The sequence below is a fragment of the Vicugna pacos genome, chromosome 22 (assembly GCF_048564905.1).
Source record: "Vicugna pacos chromosome 22, VicPac4, whole genome shotgun sequence".
Lineage (NCBI taxonomy): Eukaryota > Metazoa > Chordata > Mammalia > Artiodactyla > Camelidae > Vicugna > Vicugna pacos.
The window spans coordinates 15,060,259-15,086,144 of NC_133008.1; the positions used below are offsets into that span (position 1 = coordinate 15,060,259).

Consider the following 25,886-nt stretch of genomic DNA (forward strand, 5'->3'; position numbering starts at 1 on the left):
TGCCTCGCAGAACCTAGGACCGACAGAAAGGGTCCTTGGTTACATTTCTCCTTAATCGTTTGACGTTACAAATGAGTCTTCTAAACCTCCTTATTTAGACTTTCAAGAAAATTAAAACTCAACCTTTCTCAACCTCTTATAGAGGAGAAGGTAAACCAATGCTTTTAGATTATAATGTGGCTGCCCACGTGTTTTCTGACTCACATGCGCATAGCAAACTGCAAATCCCATTCTGATTTGGAAGTTAGTCTTATTCTTCCACCTGCGGGAGCCTTCATTATGTTGCCACCGGGATCCAGATTTTTTTTTTCCCCAAATGAGTTATTTCAGAGGATTTGAAATGACGCTGCTGTATACAAGAAACATCTCTGGAGCTGACCCGCCCTGGCAGGTGAGAAAACAGGATGAGCCACTTGCCGGAGCTAGGCTCTCTGGAAGAACATGCTTGAGGGGAAGGGAAATGCTACTCTGCTGAGCATCCGTCTAGCTGTACCTGGGTATCTGCACGACTGGCATAGATTGAAGGTTAGAGCAGTCTGGCCCCAAGGATGCCAAGGTTTTAGAACCGTCCGCTAAAGAATGCACTGCAGTCATAGAAAATAATGACAGTGAAGCCGTAACGGCGAAGGTTTGTTGTTGCTTTAAGGAGGGTTTTCATGTTGTCAAAAACGTTTCAGTTGTGTAGTTTTACGTCCAGTTTGTCTCTTCAGAGCAGAGGCTCTTTCAGCGGGAAATGAGCGCAGCGATTTTCTTAACCGTGGGCTTTACTAACGTCAAGTCACAACAGCAACCGTGAGACAACAGCGGGAAATAAGGCTTTACTGTCACGTAGGGGCTGAATGTGCTGGAAGGGGTTTTATTTCACCTGAGAAAGAGGCAAAGACCAAACTAGTGCCAGATCTTCAAAGCACAAGGTCATTGCCAGGAGACTGACTTAAACAAAAAAAAAATCTGTGTTATTAACCAGCTACACGGAACACAACCCAATCAATCACGTGGTTGCTTTGTCTGTGGCTTGACACCTACCGAGAAATACCAGCCCCTTTCAGAAGACTCAATCCAGGGTACCCAGGCACAGCTCTACATTTTGCCTCTTCTGTGTCAAATTCTATTTTCAAGCCTTTATGTCAAATTTAAATTCACGGCGACTGCATTCAGATCTTGATAGAATCCCCAATTTGCCCTGGACCCCACATCCATCCCACAGCACGCACACACACACACAAACACACGTACGTGAGCACACACATATTCGAATTTGATTTGTGCTCGTTTCAGTGCTAAGCCAGAGCCAAGAATTTTCAATGGCTGCCCGCTGGCCAGATCTTTAACCAGTTCTCAGAGAAGTAACTCCCCTGAAAACAAGGATATGGCACGTGTGGGTCCTCACCTCTCAGGGGAAGAGATTTTATCAGCATAGCTCTTACGTGGGATGAAAATGGACCCTCAACTCTTCCGTGGTATTTCCCCCTGTTACTGAAGCGTCAATTGCTATCAGTCTTAAGTGAGCTGAACAAATTGGCATGAGTGATGAAAAATGGCTAAGTCTGACTCTGAGTACCACATCTGTTGTGTCCACCCAAATGAGGTCTCGATTAGGCAGAAAATCAACAGAAATACCCTATCAGCAACTTACCATCTCATACAACATCCAAAAGAAAAAAGAAATCACTTGTGACGTTACCACTAAGAAAACGTTCTAGCCAGCCCTGAGATACGAACTGACCTCTTTCATGGAAATCATCTCGGCTCGGGTATACACCTACGCATAAAAGGATATAGTTTTTAAAAGCTCATTTTCTTGCTAATAATTGTCCGTTTTTCAAAAAGCTATCAGCAGGTGCACCTCATTTCAAAAGCCTCTTGTCCTTTATAATACGATATTCATCACGATTACATAGTATGAAATAAAAAGCAGCAAAACATAAGCGAGGATCGTTCAATTAAAGGCAACATAATCTCTGCAGGAAAAAAAAAAAAGGTTCTGTAGCTAAAATCAGGCTCCGAGGAAAGAAAAAAGGGAATATATTTCCACATATTTTTAATTATATAGAATTTCCTCAAACATGATTTTTCATAATATATTCCATTAAGTTAACATCATATTTGAAAGAAAGAGCATTTTCCAATTTCATTTTAAGCCTGATTTTGAGCAATTACAGTGTCATTGTTCCGCGGTAGAAAGGTTGAATTCATTTACTGTGTGGTTATGCTGGTTGTGATTGATGTCTCTTCTCCAAATGATAAACCAATCACCCCAATGATGTAATGTCATTTTAAGAGTGCCATAATCACATTTCTCTCAAACTAGAAGCTCTGATGAGTTCTAATAAAGATTTATGGTAGATTAAAGGCCTTCATAATATCAACAATGGATTGCTCATTTGATGAGAGATTTGATTAGGTAATTTTTTTTTGGAAAAAGAATATGAGTTTACTAAATATATCAGGCCTGGCTTTGAAGAAGGGCATAGGCCATCAGAAGTAGCAGTCCATCGTTCCAGCTCTGGAATGAATCATCTTAAATGTATTTAGGAAGTCCTTTCCAATTGTAGAGGCTGGGGCCATTGGTGGCATACACTCACGGACGGAGCCAAAACACCGTCTCATCAAGGAATGCTCTCGGCATGGAAAGCGCTGGGTTGCTTTTGATAGGATATGCTAATGGACACCACGAGTGGCCAAAAGACAACTCCAAGGCCTTTGGGTCGAGAGTGATTAATTTTCGCAAACGGCTCTCCTTGGGCCACGGGTACTTAACCATAGAGATGGAACCATCTTGTGTTCGTATGTTTTATGAATACATCGCCAACAGCAGGAAGTCGAAGTAAGGTAGAGTGAGGGCTGGGCCTGGGGCAATCCCATCTAAGACTGAGAGATTTGTAGCCGAGGCAGCTGCCACAAAATCCTCAGAAGAGGGATGGAATTTCCTCAAACGTGATTCGCTCTGCGAATGTGAAAACCGCCGTGAGAACTAGAGATACGGAGGCCGTGTTTATCCCGGTTCCACGTGATCAGCTTGTTACATCCAAGTGAATGGGGATGAGTAGAGGGTTAGAGGAGAGGTCACCCCCACCCCTCAACACTTTGGACTTGGCAAGACATTCAGTATTCACGTCAAGGGAACACATTTGAATTGCAAAATCATCTAAACAAGCGAGGAAGGAAAAGCCAGAGGCCAAGCATCCAAAAAACAAGAGATCTGAGATGCACACAAATCGAACACGCGAGGGTATCCAGGGAGCCACGGCTCGGACCAGAACTGCCGTCATACAAAGTGCAGTGCTCCTTCGTCCCTCTGCACTTCACCTCGGAGACCTGCATGCTCTCACGTGCAGCAGTGGGCAAATTCCTTCCACTGAAGGGGCCCCAAACCCTGTTCAGCAAAACCTCTTTGGGAACCATGACCTTCCACAAATGTATCCCGGAACTCCAGTGCCACAGAACGACCAACGCCCTCGGCCTCGGTGCTTCCCACACCACCTTCTCCCCAGCCCTGGTTTCCGAGTTGTCATTTTGCAGGAGACTCCAGAACATTGCACACACACACACACACACACACACACCCCACCACACACATGCAGACGCCACAGGTTCCTTACCACTGCTGGAGGCTTGCTGGGGCCCTGAGCATGCTCTGAGCAGGTATGAATTGGGGGAGAATTCCTCATCAGGGTTGGTGTCCATGATTTGATGGGAGGTGTTGCTGTCTAGCAATGGCATCTGGCAGCTAACTGGTGGAGGATTATGAGAGCTAGGCAGCTGAGCAGATGGGAGGAGGCTAGACGAGGATGTAGGTGGGATGGGACGACCTGGGAAAGAGGACAGAGGGGTCAGAGGTCAGCAATGAGTGTCATGAGAGCATCCAGAGAAAGTTACATTGAAACCACTTTACAATACAAATATCCAAAAAAAAAAAAAAACCAAACCCCAGAAATGCTCCAGATGTATTTTTTCAAGTGGTTTGCTGTTTCTCCAAATGTCCAAATTCATACAACAGTTGTTATGTATTTCAGAAAAATGGGCACGCGCCGAAGTATCCACCCACACAGCTGGAACGGACGCAGTCAGGACAACACCCACTTCTTTCCGTCTCTCCTACAACGGTCCTCATCAAACTGTGCGTCATCGCTCACTGGACCGTCTCCTCGCTGCTCTCCCTGCTTCCACTCTTGCCACACACCCATCTAGTCCCCGTCGTCCCCCTCCCTTCTCTACAGCAGCCAGAACACTATTTTAATGATAGAAATTAGGTCACATCACTCTCCTGCTTGGCCCCACGGCCGGTAGAGAGAGACCCAAAGTCCTTATGGTGCCTGGCAAGCCTTGCCCACTCTGGCGCCAGGTGCCTCTCCCACATCCCCTCTGCTAGTGGCCCTGCCTACTCTCCCCCTGGCTCCTTGCTCTCCAGCCAACATGCCCATCCTTGTTTCTGCCGCTTGCACCTGCCACACCACTCTGTCTTCAGACTCTCACACCTCCTGCCCCGTCCACCTTAGAACATTCTCCCCCATCTGCCGCCTCGCTGATATTCACAAGCCTGCTTCTGTTCTTCATTCAAGCCTTTGCTGCCTTCCTCCTGAAAACTGCCCACCCACCTGCCCTGCCCTGTTAGCCTGTTAAAATTGCTTCGCAGCCCCTAGGACTATCTCAAGGTGGACACGTGTCTATTTCACTCACCCTGGGAGCCTCAGTATCTCCCTGATAAATCGCACCTGTTGAATGACTCAACCACTAAACCAGGTAGACCCAAACCAAATGAACCAGTCTGGGACAGAAACGGAGGTGAGACAGAGAGGGCGACATACTTGCATCTCCAAGAACTGGCCTGTGCCACCACCCTCTCCACCATGCGTTTTTTTTCTGGACATCACAGGAGGAATTCCCTCAAAGACAAGGACAGCCACATGAGGCCATGGGGAGGGCAGCGACTTGGAGCTGGCCTTGGAGCAAGAAGTTCTCCTCCCACACAGAAGGCAGCTGCAACCTCTCTTTTCCCGTGGCAGGGAACTCCTGGCAGCCGAATTGCTGAGTGCAGATAACTGGCTGTGTAGTTTCACCTGACTCACTCTTGTATCTCGGGGTTCTTGCAATTGCTTGCCTGCTGGTTTGTTCATTTGGGAAGCTCAGAAAAATGAGCCAAGAGTAGCAACCCAGGGGATGTGCCCTAAATCCATCGGGGGGTGTGGAGGGAAGGGTAAGGTATTCAGAAAGCAAACTCAAGAATCAGGTTAGAGTTTCAACTTAGGCAAAAAGTGCCCGAGGCACAAGAAATCTGTTTTTCCTGCTTTTAGACGTAGTACGTGTCTGGAGGCATTTTCTGGCACCTCAAATGGAGATCAGTATTTGTCATCGCTTTTATCACTGTATTTGCTGAGCAATTCTCCAGTGCATTAAATGCTACTGATAGATCATTTCGGTCCAATAAAATGTCTGAGTGCCTCCTAAAAGCACCCTGCTAGACAGTGAGGATACAAAAAGAAGCAAGACTTCATCCCTGCCCTCAGAGAGCCCACAGTCTAGTCGGGGAGGCAGACAGCACAATGCGTCATTTCAGTACCGCGTGGTAAAGAGCAGGACGGTAGCACCCAGGACGTGGTTCTGCGGGGGCCCCAGAAAAGGGACGCCTGGCTCAGCCTGGCCAGGCAGAGGCAGGGGTGGAGGGCCAAACAAGGACTTCCTGAGAAGGGTGATGCCTGATCGATCTTTGAAAGAAGAGGAAAGGGACTCTTGGTGAGAGGAAGCATGATGAAAGATCGGTGGGGTGGGTGATGGTGGGCGTGGCAGAAAGAGACAGGAGATGAGGTGTCCTTGAAGCTGCAATGTTAGGGGCTGCTGCCCAAGGTCACAGGTAAAGAAGAGTCATCCTCGACACAGAGCAATGGATAAATGGAGCTTGATCTGAAAAACACAGTTCATTCTTTAAAATGTCAGGAGCCACATAAGGCACAATCCTGCTGGATGCTCTAGCATTGGTAGACCGACTGCTTCAGAGTGTCATCAGCATCAGTGCTCACACCTAATCCATACCTTCTCCCCTAAGTCTTCCTCTAATAACAACACTGTCATCCCTGTGACTGTTTTAACTGCTCACGTTTTTGCACGATGACTCACTGCCGCTCACAGTGCCAGTCACTGCACATACATTATCTCATTGAATTCTGAAAACAATCCTATGAGGTTAGAATGCTTATAATTCCCATTTGTTTTTAGATGAGGAAACTGAGGCATGGAGCACGGTGGCAAAATAGGGAAAAGGCGACAGACGAGGGAGGGGTGATGACAGGAAATCACGTTTCCAGCCCCCCATCTCCCAACCCCAAGGCACTTCCCACATTTCAGACAGGAAACGTTTCTCTGAATAACCAGCGACGGGAGCTATCATCCGGCAGAGTTCAAAGCTTTTCTGGTAGTTTTTTTAGGAAGTTCAAAGTGGCTCCTTCGGAGCCATGTGACCCTCTGCCTTCTTCAAGGCTCCTGGACCTGGAGGTGTCCTGACCAGGGCACTCTGAAGCTGGCGCTGACGTCCACTTAGCAGCGAGGCTCTGCTAGGGGCAGATCGTAACTCGCCACCACCAGGCTTGAACGTCTGTATGACTCAGGCATATCTGAAGCTGCATGTTGAAGAGCAAGGATGTCTGGGAGGCAATTTTAAAATTCCTTTGAGTGACTGAGGTGGCGCTGAAGTTCAGGTGCAATTTTCCAGGAGCCTGATATGATAGTTGCTGTGAAATCATTCTTTACGTGAATTTTTTGAAATTTTGTTTAGCGTGAATTCATTTCCTATCATACAGACAGAACGGCTTTTTAATTTGTCCAAACACACACAATGGAAGAGCACTCCTAGCGCGGTGAAGGCACTGGGGGTTACTCCGGTGCATCAGGATGCACGTCACAGAACTGTCTGAATCCTGTGACTTCCGCGTCCCCTTTAACTCTCTGCTTTGGTAGGTGGGTCCTTAAACTCTGCTGGCTGGTTTCTACCATTACTCAGGAAATGTCTCGGTCCCTAGATCTGCCCCCAATCGAATTGTACGCTGTTCTCCATTTGCTATGTCATTTGCTAATTTTGTTCACTTATGCTACATTTTTCCCCCTGACTATTCCAACTGACAGAGACCATCTGTACAGACACAGACAGGTTCCAAAGTACAGGGGAGAAAGCTGGAAGTGGTACAGGCTCACTTCACAGACCATGATTTCTTCCTGAAATCCTTCGCTTGGGATGGGCATGGAACCAGGGGCTAAGCACTTTTACCTCGTTCCTGCTCTATGCACTACGGAGGCCCCCTGACCATTTTTGAAGTTCCATTTTGAAGGGGCATAGAGTCCCCGGCAAATATACAGAAAACTGGGTTTAAATGATCTGTTACAAGCAAGAGGAAACACGCAAAGGCAGCAATATGTCATTCAGTAAACTCACACGCTCTCGTATATGTGTGGGTGTCTGTGTGTGTGTTTTTCAAGATCCCTGTGTAAATCAAAGTCTCACTAATTAATTATCTGTGTGACTGGATTCCCCTTGACCTTAAAAATGGGGCCTAATTCAAATTTTGCAAATTTATCTGTTTCCAAACGAGTAAGATTTCGTGATGGTTCCAACTCATGAAATTTTTCTGATTGAAAGACCTATACCCAGACAAAGCGGTTCCATCAAAGCCGATCTGATTGATCAGTAGTGGCTGTTTGGAATGTTGTGTTAAGAAGAATTCCGAGGACTCCCTCCCTGGGTGCAGTGGGAAACAGCAATATTACCAATGAGAAATCGCGGACAAGGAGTTGGGGAAATGCAGCAGATGCGGAGAGTGTATTTGCCATCCAAGCTCCAGGCTTTCATTCATCATCTGCTTCAGCCACACCTGAAGACTTCATCCTCCACTCTCTGTGGTTTAGGTCACATTGCTCTAACTCCGACTGTCTCCATGACAGCTCTGTTTCTCTCCTTACACTGATTTGGATCCAGATTCGGTTCTCCCACCCAAGGTTAAAGGGCTACAATCTCCTCTCCATCCCCAAAGCAGTAAATATGGTCCATGAGATCGCTGCTCTTCCCAACCGTGGTTAATAGACCCACTAATTTACGACAGAGGGCCTGCTGCCGATCAATTCCCCAAATTCACTTACAGCAAGTCCCTTTTTCATTCAAAAGATTAATGGCAAGCTGATACTAAAATGTTCCGTGTAGACAAGGAATAACTGACCTGCGCACTGATGTGGGGGGAGGGGTCACGACATTTGGTGGAGCAGAGAGACACGGTTGGGAGACAGTCAAAACAGAACTAAACAAACAAATCATTAGGAATAATTACGTACAAAATAATAATTAAGCGGCCTCATTATCAATTATATATGTGATCCTGCTTTGTGCTGAGAACTGAGTTAAGTATTTTACACGCAATTTTCTCTCTCAACAGTCACAGGTTTTCTCTGAACAAAGTCTTATTACCGTCCCTGCCAACAGGTAAAGAAACAGAGGCTTGGATGCGCTAACTTTCCTGACACTGTACTGTCAGCAAGTAGCGGAGCCAGCTGGGATTTGAACCCAGGCATTCTGATTCCAAAACCCAAGCCTAGAAGGGACCATTTCCTCCATTAGAGAAGAATGATTGCTAAAAAATGAACAAGGTGTGAACCCCAAACTCACTGGTCCTCTTCGGGAAGGTCCCCCTAGGGGAGGTCATTAACCATGGGTAGAAACAAGGCTCCTGCTGGACACAGCCACCGTGATTGCTCACACACAATAAATGATTTGCAAAGAGAGAAGGTGATCCTTAAGTCAGAAATGAGAAATCCGCTGTGGCTTTGTAGGTTCAAGGACTTAATCAAAATAGAGCTTTTGTGCTAATGTTGAGAATGGCAAAAGGACTGTGTTAACAGAAGTGAAACAGTTGGTTAGAGAATTTGAGCGATTGTCCTAATGACATTTTCTAATCCTTGCTGTTTATTCAGATGCCGGACTAAATTATCCATGTTTTCCCCAAATGTCTGGGCTTCGCGATGCTCCCATTTTTGAAGGCGTGAGAAGTGAGGCATGTGAGTACGTATGTAAATAGAAACAATTTCAGGACCTGAGATACTGCCCTCCGTTTGTTTGTGCTTGATGGATATTTGAGGAGTATGGTCCCACCTTCTCTCGAGTGCCGGGAAAAAATCATTCAGGAAAGTGCACCCCATCTTCCACGCTCTGCGTAGTTCCACACGCGGAGCTCGCAGAGGGCTGTGTGATGGGCATTCTTCATCAAGGAACAATGGGCTCAGTGAGGCACTGGGGCAGGGCCGCCACGGCCACCACCAGGTACGGCGCAGGTACCCTCACAAGAACCCTCACCTGACTCCCTCCCTCCAACTGAAGGAATGTGGATGAAGCCACTGCACATCTATTCAACCTATTTTATGTGCTAAGTACCAGGCTCGGGGACTTTATGCACCTCCTTCCACAATGATCACAACACCACTGTCTAGAGGCTCAGGGATGTTAATAACACACCCAAGGGGCAGAACCGACATCCGAACTTCAGTTTGCACTTTGCCAAAACTGCGACGGGCTCTTCCTAAACCTGGAGTTGGCTCATGCTCAAATTCACCTATGAACTGGCTTCATCCTTCAACCCGTCCCATTCTCATTTTCTGCTGTATCCCAGATGAAACCCTGGATTCCAATGGGTGTGATCGCCTAGCGGTCTTTTGCAAATTTGTTTTTTCTGCCTTCTTGCCCGTAGCATTCCCGTCTGCAGTACTCCTGTCTCTGTCCTGTGCAATCCGGCTTTAGTTTCTCGGCCTACCTGCTTCTACCTGCCCTCCGAAGCCCAAGATGGGAACGGAGAGGACACAGACCTGGGAACCAGGCTGACAGCTCTGCCACTTTCTGCGAGAGTCTAAGCAACTAATGTCACCTCTCTGGGCCTCTTTGATGACACTGACAATGACTAACGTTGACTTCACGTGCTGCTGTGAAGATGGGAGATGATAATGCACGTAAGGCTGTGTCTGACACACAGTAGGCACACGGGACCAGATGGAGCTAAGGAGACTGGCAGCTTACTGGTTCCAGTTGGTTCCCGAGCACCTACTGTGTGTGCATGGCTGTGTTGACAGTGATGGGGTCTGTCATTCTTTCCTCTCGGGGCTGAGTCTGGGAGACGGTGAGGCTGGAACAATGCAACCGTCTTGCCACTCAAGGGGAAAGGCTGTCTGAGAAAGGGGGCAGCAGGGAGGAAAGTGAAGTGTGAGATGCAGGGAGAGGCATTCTGGATGGCACTGTTAGGGTACCTGGATCCAGCCAGGCCTGAAGCAATACTTCCACTGAACTCCTCAATATATGAACCGATTTATTCTCCATTCACCCCTCTGTTTGTTTTCTCCTTAAGCCAGACTGAGTTGGTTATCGTCACTCAGAACGAAAAGCATCGTGCCTGAAACTGATTACCAAGCTAAAGTGAGGCAATACCTTGGCCAATGCCAGACAGTTATCTAACGGAAGACGTAGAACAGATTTCAGGGCAGAAGACCTCTGCAATCATGAAATGTTCATGTTCTACAAGCCGACTCCTTCCTGTTAAATTGTGAGAAGTTGACCACATGGGGTCCCAGAGAAACCATTTATGGTGGGAGGTATCTAGTCCATTTATAAGACTATTACGGGCATCAAAGAGTGGGATAGAGATGCAGGCAGAGGGCTGTCTGCTTGTTGCCACCCAAGCATGCGCTACAGCAGCTTTCTGTCCTTGGCACTGGAGAGATGCCCATATTACCTATTCGCTGGGCTGGGCCTTACATATAATGCATCGATCTTGGGGTGGGGTGAGAGACCCACCCAGGACTCCATGTCTTGCCTGCATCTTAAGTTTTAAGAAGAACAGAGACAGCAGTTTTAATCCTAACTGTAGAATGCAAAATGATGTCAATGAACATCGCATCTTAAAGTTAAAATACAGGCACGCATACATATGTATATATGTATTTTTTTATATCATATTATGTATTTACATTCCCTGCTTCTATTTTGTGCTGATGGTAGGCTAGATCAGTCGTTCTTAACCAGGGGGCAATTTTGCTCCCCCCGCCCCCAGGGGACACTGGGGACGGTCTGGAGACATTTTGCTTGTCACAGTTCGGTGGAGTGGGGATGTGGAAGGGAGAGAATGCTGTTGGCCTCTAGTGAGAGAGCTCAGAGATGCTGTGAAACATCCTTACAATGCACAGGGTGGTCTCCCACAACAAAGAATTTCCAGCCCCAAAAGGCCAACAGTGCCAAGGTTGAGAAAGCCTGGGTTACCATGTGTGATGGCTCAGATGAATATATTTAATGTTACATGGTCAATTTTTAAGTAGCTCTTTTATTTTCCCTCCGACTGTTAAGAACTGGGTAGGTATTAGATGTGAAAAATGTGATTTAGTCAGCTCTTCCCGCTCACCCAAGAAAACTTCAAGCAAACTGTAATTGGGGAATGTATGTGAGAGAGAGAGGAAAGTCTCTCCAAGCAAGTGCCACTTGTCACTTAGGGACATTATAGGTGGCCTCTCTCCAGAAGTGGGGGAGACCTGTTTGTCAAGAGAGAGCCAGGCTGCCTTTACAGACGCAGGGGACTCTGAGGACAGAGGTCCAAGTCGGGGGTAAGTTACTGAATCTCGCCTGAGGAATCTGCACGATGACCTCTCATGTCTTCTCACTGAGGCAGCATCTGCCTAACGGGATTTGCTCTACTCCGTATCAGCCCGCTTAAAGTTTGTATTTTTACAGTCGAAGACCTAATTGCCCTCTTCACTCACACTTCACTGAACTCGCTAAAGCCCAGTTAAGCATTTTCTCGAAAACAAATTGTTTTCCGTTGGCCCTGGCAAAACGGCCCCGACTTCACGCAGGCTAGTGTACCTCGTTTACTGGCGGAGCGGCAGCCCGCTGGACGCGCCCCAGTTAAAGGGCCTCCTTCAGGAGCTCAAGCATGAACCGCTTTCACAGTTTAGGGCTCCATGCTTTTGAGTGTCATTCCTAGATCTCACTAACAACTTGCATGTTTATATATCACATCGTCCTGGCAGCAGTGCACGTTGGAAGGTGTCAAAGATAGATCAGGCTCTCGGTGGAGGGTGGCGTTGATTTTTGAAGCCATATGATTTCTACAATTTTTGTTTAATGCCAGCCCTTTCATATTCACGAGGTGAAATGCAGTGAATCCGCACAACTTCCCGCTGGAGGACACAGATCTCTTTCACCTGGGGTGACAACTCTTTCCCCAAAGGTAATGGAGCCTTAAATACCTTCTGACCAGAAATGCCTTGTTGCTTCACACGTGCACCTTAATGACATCTCCCAGCTCCTTCAGGAGGAGGTAGCATAATGATTGTGGTAATGTGTGTTGTCTACATCAGTGCTGTCCGACAGAACTTTGTGATGATGGGCATGTTCTAGGTCTACAGTGTTAGTACATGTGGCTGCTGAACACTTGCAGTGTGACTAGTGCAAATGAGGAACTGAATTCTCCATTAATTTATGTTCATACGGCCACACGTGGTTAGTGGCTACCATATTGGACAGCAGTCTAAACCAGGGTCCGAGCTCCCCAGTAACTGGTATCCCCAGCTCCTGTGTTCCTCCCCAACATAGAGGAGCCAACGTATACAGATTTAGTGTCAAGCTTCTCCTCTCAACTCTCCCAAGAGTCACCATTGCCTATGTAAGATAATTCCATGCAAGAATTTGAACTATCTCTTGCCAGAACCCTCACTCCCTGAACTCTAAACACATCAAAGCAACTGGACTATTGAATACCTGTCTTCTCCTTCCATCCCTCCCCATTTTGGGAAGCTATTCCCTTCTCCTTGGTAGTCTCAGCCTTCTGAAAACCTCCTGATCTGTTAGCATGTTTATGTATATAAATGTGTGGCTCATTCATGAGACTGTGAATGACTGGGGAGAAGTTCTGGATTTATATCCCAGTGCCCAGCCCAGAGCCTGCACACAGTAAACACAGTATAGACGGCTGATTATAACAGCTCACTCCACAAACATTTACTGGACGGGTATCAAATGCACATGGCACGGACCTCACTGCTGGCTACTGTGGCTCTTGGTCTTGGGTTTTCAGTGCCTTTCAGTGTGTAAGTGTCTTGCTCAGAATAATTGATCCTGATTTTAAATGTATATTTCTTTCTTTTAGTCAAGTGGCTAAAATATTAAGTTCCTACTTCATCTGTGCTCAAAGGAAGACACAGCAGTCTGTGACAACCTTGGAGGAAAAACTGACTGATTTATTAAGAGACAATATGTCAGTTTCCAAGCTGGTGCCTTTCTAAGGAAACTTCCAGGGTGATGGTGTGACCGTATTTTTTGGCTTAGCTGCTGACCCCACAACCTAACCCCTGTGTAGGATGTGCTCCACTCTAATCATGAAAGCTTCCCACACTAGGGAAGTGCTTGGGAGGTGTGACCCAAAATATCCAAGAACACGAGATTAAAGTGCTGAACTGCGTGGCCGTGCCACCCCTGCGGTACCGTTTCTCTGAGCCGAGTAGCACACAGAAGATACACTGGACTGTTTCCTTGCCCTCCTGGAACTTATATGACACTCTCTGAAGAGCTTAGCTAGCGAAAAATTGTTAGAGAAAGTTTTAAAGCAACCGTCTGCCCATGCCAAAGCTTCATTTTCAACAGGCTTCCTCGGAAAACATCCATGATGTGTGGGAACTCGTCTCACGTCCATGTTCACTCCTCGGGTTCGTGGTACGTGGAAGTAGTAATACTGCCAGTCACAAAGACTGAGCTTTTGTAACACACCAGGCATGAATTCCCAAGCCCTCTACATATATTATTATCTTTAATTTTACAACCCTTTATGATAGGGAATATTACCCCCATTTCAAAGGAGAGCAGACTGAACTAAGCGGAGATAAGTTGCGTGGCTGGAAGAATCTGAGCCCAGGCATTCTGGCTCCGGAGCTCCCACCACGCTGCATGGGAAATGACAGTGGCATTTAATTAACCTTTGTAATGACTAAGTACCAATCACCGATGTGGTATGATTGGCACTGGAACCAGATTGAACTTTAAATCTTGGCTCCACCAACTGATTTCCTGAGTGAGTTTTGGCAAGTCATCTAACTCTTCTGTTCTCAAATGTTTGGATAAGCAAAATGTATATAAAAACATTTCACAGATTATTCTACGTACTGAACGAAACATTTAGAGGAATGTTCTGAAGTAAATAGTAAATATTATCGTCCATCCAGAAGGGGATGAGATAGATGCCCGATTCATCTCTTCCTGGACATTTTGAGGATTAAAAAAGTAACATATATGACAGTACATTGCAAACGGTGAAGGGCTCCACACATGGTAATTGTTTTCATTCTGGTTATTGGAAGCTTTCTTTTTCAAAGGCTTTGTCTGCAGATAGCAGACAGTTTCCAACTGCACGTCTGTGCTTTGCTATGTGCCTAGGGGACAGCAAAGATAAACCATGGGCTCCAGGCAGCAGCTGCATGACTGTTTCATCTCTCTCTGCCCACACTCACACTACCCCACCATTCCTCGCTGAAAGGTCCTTGATAAGGTGCTAAAGATGAGATAGCTTGGGAGTCTAAGCGTCAATAACCAAGAAAAAGGCTGAAAAGCTCTTCTTCAAAGAATGTAGCAATGTTTTGAAACTAGATGGGAAAACGCACACTAGACTAAGTAGGTCTAGTCTGCCAGGAGGCCATGGATGTCCCGCACATTAGTTCACTCCGTCCCTGAACAGTCGTTTTGAAGTCACTGCCTTGTCCATAAAAATACCCCCACTAGCAGCAGAGTTAGGAGGCCAGGGTTCCTTACCATGGCTCCCTCTGTGCTAGCTAGCCGTGTGACTTACAGCAAACTAGTTACCCTCCCCAGGCCTTCATCAACGCACACAATGTTACTGTGCTATCACGTAACAGCACGTTGTGCTTGTAAGAAGTGTGATGGTGTAGTTTCAGCCACCATCAAACCCATTTTCCAGGGGAGGAGACTTACGCACATCAACATTCTTAAGAGCATTCACAACGTTCTAGGCAGCAGGCTTAGCACATTTCATGGCTTGTAGTGTATGTGATTCCTCCACCACCGTCTGGAAGGGGCTATTATTGTCCCCATTTTATAGATGAGGAAACCGAGGTGTGTAGAGATCAAGTGACTGGACCAAGGCCACACAGTGAGGAATGGGCCAAGCCAAGGTCCTGATTCGGATCTCTGTGGTTCAGGGTCGTGTGGCCACAAAGACTGACTGCAACGTTGAGATAAAGAGAGAGGAGTAACTAAGTCCAACTAGGATAAGCTGGGAGGGCGGATAAGAGGAGCAGTGTGGGGGTGACAACTATCTGTAGGGAGCTTTCCCTCAGCCCCAAAATCCCACAATTTCTAAGTATCCTTCTACCCGCATAACAAGTATGGAGACCAGTAATGGGGTCAAGATCACAGGCGAGGTCACGTCCCAGCAGAAATTCACAACCTGACTTGTACTTGCCCCGTCTTCTCCAAGCCTGGCTGACTGTTTTCATGAAGGTCAGAATGAATTCTCACATTTCTGTCTTCAGGTGAGCAGGGTCACCTGCACTCCAGGGGAATCTATGCCTCAGTGTAGATAGTTGAAGTCATGAAAAAAAAAAAAAAAGGCCTTAGAGGGAGGGGGGAAGAGGAAGCAATGAAGGGGAAAGAGAGAATTAACTCCACAACTGGGAGTATGATAATCGCACCCACCGTAGACCCCAACCACACGTGCTTCTCAGCCTCAGGTACAAAGTGACTGGTTTATAACGTGAAATAGGATAGTGCTGTGTTGCGGTGGAAAAGACACGGAAGGGGAGATGTTCTGGAGTTTCCCTGATACCCAGGAGGCCCAGTGGCCTGCTGGACAACAAAGGTGTTTTAGTTCAGCTCATGAGAGGTTGCCTTGTGTGCGTGCCTACGCACACGTGTGCGTGAGCACATTCTTAAATCGACTGGAGTCAGCAAAATTAATACGCACCCACAGGGCACTGTTGGCCAAGTCTCTATTTTCATAAATAATGCCTTTCTCGCCTGCACAAGCCTGTTTGAAGACCTGCAGCGCATCCTGGCTACAATTCAAAGCCCATCTAATGAAAGCACCTCTGCTGTCAGCAATGTTAATGTCACTTTAAAGAGTGTGAAATGTTGCTAAATGTGTCAGGAAACAATTAGATAACATAAGAGGCATGTTTTCTCAGTGCACAGAGAAATAGATTATGCAGACGGGAGATAAACGCAAAGTTTTCAGAGCTCCAGCATATTCAGCACTCTCCCTCTCTCTCTCTCTCTCTCTTTTTAATCCAACAGAGAAATTGTTTGGCAAGGCTCAACCCTGTTTCAAATACTTGGAGGAGGGAGAAAGGCCCTGCTTCGCCTCTGACTGCTGTCGCTTGAGCCCTGTGCTATCAGGCTCAGAGAGACACAAACAGTCTTCCACTCAAATTAAATGTGTGCTCTTCTAATTAGCATTATAAATATAGGTTTCTCTGAGCCAGAGTTGATAAAATTACAGCATTGGGCTGGAAAGGAGCCGGCGGCTCTCTCATGCCGACACAATGGCTCAGCCTTTGCCCGGTTAGAACACTGCCCCCAGAGCCCGCCCTCATCATCAGAGGTCAGCCTGGGGAAGGAAGGTAAATGCCAGGCGAGCTGACATTAGGACAACGGCTCGGCTCAGATGCAATCTGTTCTTTGTGTGTGATGGTATAAAGTTTGGCTCCTAAGCTCTGGGGAGAATGGTTCTTACTGTAAGGCTTCTTTGTGGAGTTTTGTCATCTCTGCCACCTGTGGGGTTCCAACAGGGGCCTCAAAACCACAGGCAAGGGCTGACTAGAATGGATTTCCCCCGGTCCCCTCTCAGTGTCGCTCTCCGTGGTTCTGAAACCTCACTGTGCACACTGAAAAGGTTGCTTCTTTCCTCCCAGCCCTGAGATGCAACTGTCCAACTTCTTGGGGGAGTTTTGAATTAGGCAAGGCAATCGATGGAGGAGAGAATGAAAGGAGAAAAAGAGTAATTCAAGAGAGATGAGGGCAGAGACTCAGGAATAGGCATAGCTGCTGAGTGACTGTCAGGGGATGAAAAAGGGAAATGATTTGTTTTGACGTTATTTTCAAATAATCACCACTGTCAAGAAAGAAACCACTGCCAACCAGGGATGAAGTGCAGAAAGACTAACAGTGAGTGCAGAGTCTGCACGTCAGGTGATGCAATGATGTGCAAGCTGGGGCATGAAGAAGTGGGTTTGTGTAGGCAACCCCACCGTGGGGGAAGTGATGTGACTGCTGTCAGTACCACAACATAGACACAAATTCTCAGCCTTTTCCTTTTCTTATGAAAACTTGCCACATAGTACAGGTAAAGAACAAAGACAGTCATGGGTAGTAGTTCTCATGTGTTTCACAATTGATTTCGTTCTGCCGTCTTAGGTAAATCTTGGAAGCAGGGGATAGGGTTGCCCTGCTGCTCACTTTCTTGGCTGAGCTTCTATTCAGAACCGCTATCTAGTTACCTCTTGCTCTTTTTCTGAGATTAATAAAATGCATAGAGTGATATGGATAAAGTCAAAGAAAACTATGGCTTAAGACCATCAAAAGCTAGCGCTACAAGGAACTTTAGATGGTGTCTAGACCAACCATTTCACTCTGCTGATGACAAAATTGTGATTCTGCTTTTCCCAGAACATGCAGTGAGTTAGTGACCTGAGTCCAAGGTTCTGCCCACTAAATTACACTGCTCTTAATAATATCCAAGTTGAAGGACAAAGAGAAAAACCAAAGTTTGAGTTATGATAAAGAGAATCTACTTTCCTAGCAAGTCATATTAATGGGATACAATTCTACAATTCTACTGTGAAACGTGTAACACAGGTAGCGTCCCTTCCTCCCGAAATAAAGCCTAACACACAATGTTACAGCCTTATTTTCCAAACTATGTTCTTTCTAACACCGGGTTTTCTTAGAATATAAACATGTGTCCTGGGAAAGAAGGGTTCCAAGACCAAATGGTTTGTTCAGTATGAGACGGTGTGAGACACTTGAGGAGGAAGCCTCTCTCTGTACTCTGTGCTGGAGTGATCACGTCTGGACTGGCTGGTCCATTCCATTCTAGGCTGACATCATCTTAAGAGCCTGGCTGAGAAACTGGATTTTCCCAGGGGAGGAAATTCAGACTGATGCGTATTTTAGAAATCGTTTAGAAGGTGATAGCTCCCACAACTCCTGAGCCTGGAAAAGAGGTAAGGGAAGATGCAGCAATCCTGAAATAATTGAGCCATGACCCATGGAGGAAGAGATGAATTTTATGAATCAGTTCAGATGTCACTTCCAGGAGTGATAGACGTTAAAGGAGGCAGATTCAGCTTGATACCTACTGTATCTAATTCCCCTTCTGCTTTATGTAAGTTCTACCTAGTATTATGGGTCCTTAGGCATGAACTTTATCATACTTCTCAGGGTGTGATCTACTCTTCTGTTCATTCAACACATGCGGATTGAATCACGGCTACCTTTCAGGCTGTCTTCTAGGCCAGGACACTGCTCTAGCTGGTGTTGAATCTGCACTATCAGTGGTGGTGCTTTTAATCTTTCCATCTCCCACAGCACCTCACAAAGCACTTGCTCACGGAAAGGGTTTACTATTGCTATTCGACGAAACAGAGAAACAGGCAAAGAGCTTTCTAACAACAGTTGCTGAATAACAAGAGAACCTGCATCCTTGTAGGTAATAAGCTCCCCATCACAGAGATTACTTAAGCAGTTCTGATCAGCCCTGGTCAGCAAGGCCACAGACAGTGCTTTTGCACTCAGTGAGAGGTGAGATTATAGCCCTTTAAATTCAGACCCAGCTCTAAATCCCTGTAATTTTGTGTGTTCTTGTCACTCTCCCTTGGGGTAAAGGAGACGGAGGGTCATTTAGAAGCTGTCTTAAAAGTAAACAGTCTGCCCAGCATCTCCCTGCCCCACCGGATGTTGGACACACATGTGTCTTCCTGCATATCTGAAAAATTTAGTTCCCAGCTGAAAACTACGACCCATATAGATTCATGCATCCTTAGAGGACTTCAGTTTATTTAAAGGAAACATGTCACTGTGTTGAAGCTTAAGCTCAAATTAATTATAACAAGTGTAATATTTGGCCAACCTTAGTCTCATGATTCAACATTCCCGCTTGATCAGTTTCCAGAGCTAAATGAGAGCCTGTAACCATTCGCGGTGTAGTAACACGTCTTCCTTTTATGAGTGCTTTCATCTGTGGATCTCAAAGCATGGTGTAAACAGTGATTATTGGTCACCGGGGAGGTAAGGATGCTCAGCTCCTTCGGCAAAGTAGGTATGGGAGGGGCTGCCGGGTCAATGTCTGTCCAGGCAGAAACTGGAACAGTGGGCTCTTTATTCCCACCAATTTTTTTTTTTTTACTATGATTCCAGTAAACAAGTTGAAGCATTTGTTTAAGCCAAGAGTTGGCATATGTGTACTTAAACTAAAGTAGTTTCCTAGCCAGTATAAGAGGTTGAGGTAAGTGATTGGGTGGAAGATGAAAGGACGAGGAGAGGATTCCCATAAGAGTTCCCAGACCAGCCATCACACGAAGAGGTTCTTGAATCTTCCCTCCCTTCCTTTCTTCCACTTATTCAACATACATTCTTTGCACAGCTGCCACATGTCAGGTACCATTCTATAGGCAGGGACTATGAAACGAAAAACCAAAATCTTTGCCTTCTTAGTGCTTTTGGTAGCGAGAGAGGAAAACCAACAAAGAAGTAATAGCAAAAATAATAACAAATAAAACCCCAACTCTCTCTATATATAATTTACAGGCAAATGCCCGTCCACAAGTACGTACACATTGATGTCTGTGTACACAGGCTGCAGGCAAAAAGAGTGAAAAGTAAGCAGACTAGGGAGGGGCAGGGTGGGGTTCAAGGGAAGACCTGAAAGAGAGGTGGAAGGAACACAACACTTCTATTTCCTTTGCTTCCTCCCCACCCGCCTCCTAAACAAGAAAGCTTCGTTTTTTGGGGTTTTTTTTCCCCTAGTCGTCAAATATTCTTTATTGGAAGGCCATGCATTGGCTTCATTTATTATATTTCAAATCACTGTACATTTACTTCTGTGAAAACACTGCCTTGCTTCAGCAGATAGCATAAAATGAAAGACATAACCAGACCAAAAACCACTCGAAATGTTTGAAAATGATGCTAATTGTTGCCTAGAGAACTCTTTTCATACAGATTGGCAAATCATTATTTTACTGGCAATTATATCCAAGGAATATCTCCCAGGAAGAAAGAGGTTATAAAAAAAGGCTTTTAGATGTTCTGGAACAGAACCGAACTGACAAGGTAGATATCCATCTTTTATCCGACTTAAGGAAATCTAATAAAATCTAAGCTGAGAGGGCTGAGCTGTGACCTTTGTCCATTCCATACATGCCTCAGAGTTAACATTTCTCAACATTTACAGGGATGGTCCAGAAAAATAAGCCATTCTCCCCCTGCAAACTCATATTCATATGTGGTACAGAGTAGTAAATTAATTTTGGTTCTGTTCCCTGATTTCTCCTTTAGCTTGACCTGATTTTCTTGCAAGCCTCAGGCACAGTTAATTTGTAGGGAGGGGTGTGTATATATATATCAGAGAATATATATTTGTGTGTGTGCACAAGTAGACGGGGATCTTTGCTGAAATATTAATATAGTGCCTTTTTATTATTATTTATAGGAGAACTATATCTTCAGGGCTTTTAAAATAAAAAGAAATGGAAGACAGGTGACGCGAAATTATTTTTTAGTGCTCATACCCTTCGGTTGATATATAAATAATACAAATGAAATGGCAAACAGCACTAAGGGTACAATTATTGAATAAGCAGAAATGCAGATTCACAACAGCGCAAAGTTCCCAGTTATCATCACGATAGGGAAGTGGCTATTTACGTAAACCTTTGTAAGTTTTTAAAATCTCATTTGAATTCTGCCGTAGTTGAATTATTAGATCACAGAACTGGAAGATGAATTTCGATCCATGAAGCTGAAAATCGAAAGCTTAGACAGCAATCGTCCACAAATACACAACTTCTTGTCTGCACAGTGTAAGTAAAAAGCAAGCTGTGGTGGTCTATGGAATGAAACAGTTGCTTAATTGATACTGAGAGACCCACCATTCTAGATAGGCATGCAGTATTAATGGTGGGGATACTGCTTAATCCTTTCCCGGAAAATACGCCAAGTCCTGTAAAGAAAGGCAAACATTTTCTCTGAAACAATGACAAAGGAAACGTCACACAAATCACATTGGAATCACCTACTTAAAGCATGTTATGGGTGAAATTTCCTCTTCTCCAAAGGAGCCTCAATTATAATGAATGTCTCACCGCTGTAATCTCCCATAGGGTTATGGAATCTTATTTATTTAAATTGGCTGGTCGTCCCTTGAGAGTTCTACCAAGGGAGTGACGCGAAAAGTCATTACTCTCATTTTATTTTTAAATTCCACCGAGCAGTCTCAAACAGAGCATGATCACTTTCTCCAGCACTCCCACTGTGGAGAATCATTTGCACCGGGATGTGCACCAGTAAATCATCATGCCCACTGCTCACACAGGGCTTTCCATCTCCGGACGTTCCTCTATCACTTGGTGGGTCACACACCCGGCTCAGAACGACACCTCCCATCAAAGCTTGACTTAACGCCGGGGCACGTGTGCTGCTTTTTGTCTAATTCTGCCAATTCTTAAATTCTCTGAGGAGTACACGTAACTTCAAATTCCATGTTAAAGAGATCGATAAAAGAGCTGATCGTGCACATTTGCTCTCTAGAAGACTCATACTCAGCTTATCCAGTAGAGATGTGAACGCCCAAAACAAAGCAAAATAAAAACAAAAACAAAAACACACCAGTTACCGTTAAGCCCAGATGTAATGAGATCAACGCATGGACTAAAAACTGGGGGCTGCCAAATGTTAAAACCACTAAATTCTCATCTCGTTAAATCATCTGATGGCTGTTTCTTCTTTAGTTAAATAGGAATAAATAATAAAAAACAATTTACAACGAAAAGATGCCAGCGTTTTGCAGCTGCTGAATGTCTTTTGGGGAGATTAGGTTCTATAATGAGGAGATATAACCATCATTTTATAAAAGCTGTTGCTGTCTTGGGAAAAACACCACTGAATACGATTAGAAAAAGCCTTTCCTCCATGAACCTATTACAGTCATGCACTGATTGCTTGGCATATGCTTAATGATATCTTCATAGCTGAAAAACAATAATTTGTTACTGTAAATCTTGACGTAATATATTAGGTTCAACTGTGCTTTTACTAGCTCTACCTTTGACGTGAGTGGTTTAAACTTGCAAAACCCTGCAGAAGTTGAAAAGCGAATCGACTACCTACACTTTTAACATACGTATAAATATTTCCCAGTAGCTTAATTAGAAGTCTTTCTCAAATAATTTAAATATCATTTCAAGCATCCCTGGCTGCTGGTTCTCCATTAAAAATATCAAGGGTACGGTAATGGGAGATGAGATTTACGGAGCGGGGAGAATTCTGTGTGTGGTATAGACAATCAGTACTTGCTAGTAAACAGCCCATGTTACTATCCTCTTTATTTAAAAAAAAAAAAGAAATCATAGGATCAATTAAGACAGTACCAACTGACATAACTCTAAGAAAGATATTTCTAAAAGAGACAATTACACTGTGGCTTCAGTGTCTTTCATGGGAGAAAGGAAGGGAGGAGGACAGAACACAACACTGCTGTTTCCTCTCCTTCCTTCTCGCCTCCCTCCCAAATGAGTGAGCTGCAGGGATCCTCAGCTGTCCCAGCAGAAAGACCCAAGCAAGTATTGACCCTAAAACTCCTTTTTTCTGGTACTGCTTCCTACAAAGACAGACATGTCCTCAATCAAAGCTGAAGCCCCAGTAACATTTTTTATTCCTTACAGTCAAAAGTCTACCCTTGAGCTCTGGTATTGCTACATCCAAGGCCAAAATCAGAAGCCTTGCAGGGAAACTTTACATCCTAAAACAAGAAGAGGAATGACAGCTAAAAGGGAAAGAGGTAAGAGGTTTTCTGACCTTCCCAAATATTTCGGTAGTGTTTTTGACAGTATGAAACCCTTGCTTAACATCTTTGGTAACTAGGAAAAATCTGGATACAGATACATATATTTCTTTATAATTTAAAAAAATTTAAAAAAATACAAGCATTAAATGTCTTCTTGTCTAAGACAAAGGACTTCACACCAGGACTCAGAATTCGTGAGTCACTGGATAAACCAAGATAAAACTGGCTCTCTCTTCCAGTTTATCCACCCACCAGCCAGCACACAATCACGCTGATCAACAACCGCCCAGTTAACCTCCCACTTACTCCAAGCAACATAATATCCAAGTTGGGAAGTGGAAATCTCCACGGAGGCTGGCACATTTCTTCCGGAGCAGGCTCTAAGGCTTTGCTCTTTGCTGCTGGGTTCCGTGGAGAAACGCACCTCCTGGGATTCGGGGAACAATCAGTGATTCATGCACTGTGAGAGTGATAGTACTAGGTGGGAAAGATCACACCTCCGTGAATGAAGATGAGAAAATGCAGGGCTGCAATTATTTAGCATTTTTAATGCCAGACCTCATCATCTACGGCACACAAGCCCGAATCCAGCGCTCCAGAGCTGCTATGAAGTCCTTGCAAGCTAATGGGGAGGGGTGGGTGGTAGAGACGCATAAAGCCAGCCCTCGGTGGCCAGTTGAGGGTCCAGTTTACCCGCTTCCTCTTTACAGCCCAGGTGCTTCGGAAAGGAATTTCTCTTAAATTATCACGCAAATCTTCCCTCTGCCGCCCCTCTCTCTTGCAATGGTCCCTGGGAAGTTATTTCCCAGGCTTTTCCTGGACTGTATTTATGGCTCTGCTTACTGTCAGATGAGGAGGCTACATCATCTCTGGCTGAAACGTGGGAGGAGGAAAGAACGGTCTTGTTTTAAATTTTGAGCTCAGGGGAAGGGCTGCATCTTCTCTGTCCATCATACGACCCAGCCCAGCACAGAGGCTGGGGCTGCCACTGAAGTCCTCGGGGAGTCCCCGTCCGCAGTGAAGCCCTCCCCTCCACAGCCTCACACAGCTGATGAGAATGAAGTTTGCAGAGCCGTGCGCTCTCCCCCTCCAGCAGGCCTTGGGGCCACACACCCCAGCTCAGTTCCAGGGTATGTGGCCAGCACAGCGACGGCCCCAGCACCACCCACAGCCTCAGCCCTGGAACCTGCGCGGATGTTACCCTGCACAGGAAAAGGGAATTTGCAGAGGTGATTAAGTTCAGGATCCTGAGTTGGGATGATAAGAGGGAGGTCACGGGGAGGCAGGAAGGTCAGAGTTCAAGGAAGGAATGCGACCACAGAAGCAAAGAGTGATGGGAGGAAGGGGCCAGGAGCTGAGGGGTGCAGGCAGCCTTGAGAAGTGGAAAAGGCAAGGCAACAGATTCTTCCCGGGAGCCTCCAGAAGGAATACTCTCTGCTGACACCCCGCCTGCAGTCCACTGAGACTGCTGGAGACTTCTCACCCCCAGCACTGTAAGCTACCGGCTCTGTGTTATCTTAAGCCATTCAGATTGCTCACTGCGGGAATTTGTTAGATTCATAATAGGAAACGAACACAATGTAAAACATGGCTTTAAAGAAGGCCCGTTCTACACGGTCTGTCTTGTCCAACGCCAGGGCCACCCACAGCAAGGTGCTGGGAACGGGGAGGAAGTGGGAAGGATGTCCAGCCTGCTCCCAAGCCCCTCAGCCAAGGAGCCACGCTCTCCGAGAGCAATCAAGTCAGCAACAGGCAGAAATAATGCCGACACTGTCAGTTCTGGCAAAAAGTCACCAGTTTGTGAATCAGCTGATATCTTAACAACTATTCGAGAAAGAAAAAGTGCGCAGAGCCCTGGAGTTTTAGCAGTGGCTGTGCAGGAAATCTTTCAGAGCTGGGGACCGCTGTCCGCACAGGAGACAGTGGCAGCCCACTGGCCTCAGAAACGTGTATTTTTTGACCAAAACAGTCGTTTTTTCTTTTTTTTAAATTGAATTTTAATGCTTTTGACTAAAATTTGCACTCTGTACTTTACAACAGGCCTCACCATCCTCTCTGACTTACCCCTGGCTATTTCATTCTTTCATACAGCCTAGATGATCCTGAGGGCAGCTTGAGGTTTCCATCCAAGGGTAAGATCCACGGTCACCCTATTACCATGCATTTACTATTTAACGCTTTCAAGTAACTCTCATGACCCATCGAGCGACTGTCTGCTCTGACCCACCTGCCTACCCCTCCACCTGCTCCTAGCGAAACGCCAGAGCTTGGCTGCTAAGCATGCTTAGTACGTTCACTGAAAACTTGCATAAGGACACAGAGGGCAGAAAAGAAGCCAAGAAAAAGCAGAGACAAGAAAAAAAGTCTAGCTGAACAGGACGGATTTTCTAATGAACTGACTGGTGTACAAATGAAATGAGCTTTCTTGTGTGGGAGTGAGTTCACCACAGGTGGGAGCATTCAAGCAGATGTTCAATGGCCCCTGGTAGTGATGTTAGAGAGGACACCCACACTTGGATAAGAACGGAGGAAGATGACTTCCGAAGTTCAGCCCCAAAGCAAGATTCTCTGACCCTGTGTCCTGACCATCCTCAGGATAACACACCGTTTTGGAATATTGATCCTATTGGAGGAGAAGGGGAGAAATCAAGTTCATTTACATGGAGCAAAAGATGCTACTTAGGGACCATCCAAAGAGGCTTCCTCTTCCAATACATCGGTCCCTGGTGAAACTCAGCCTTGGGAATGTGGTTCATAAGCAGGTCCCGGGCTATTAATCTGTTAATAAAAGAAACTCAAAATACCCTATAG

The 25,886-nt window shown here is 45.7% G+C and overlaps 1 protein-coding gene across 7 annotated transcripts in view; it reads right to left on the bottom strand.

Moving 5' to 3' along the window:
• The window catches only part of TENM2 (teneurin transmembrane protein 2), a 462,232-nt gene that overhangs the window by 351,523 nt on the left and 84,823 nt on the right, over window positions 1-25,886 (bottom strand). For 5 of the 7 annotated variants that reach the window (XM_072947258.1, XM_072947260.1, XM_072947262.1 and 2 more), the window contains one exon: window positions 3,603-3,812. The exons of the other annotated variants lie outside the window; for them this stretch is intronic. In XM_072947258.1, the coding sequence (XP_072803359.1) occupies window positions 3,603-3,812 (210 nt within the window). The remainder of the gene's footprint in view (window positions 1-3,602; window positions 3,813-25,886) is intronic. 7 annotated transcript variants of the gene reach the window in all.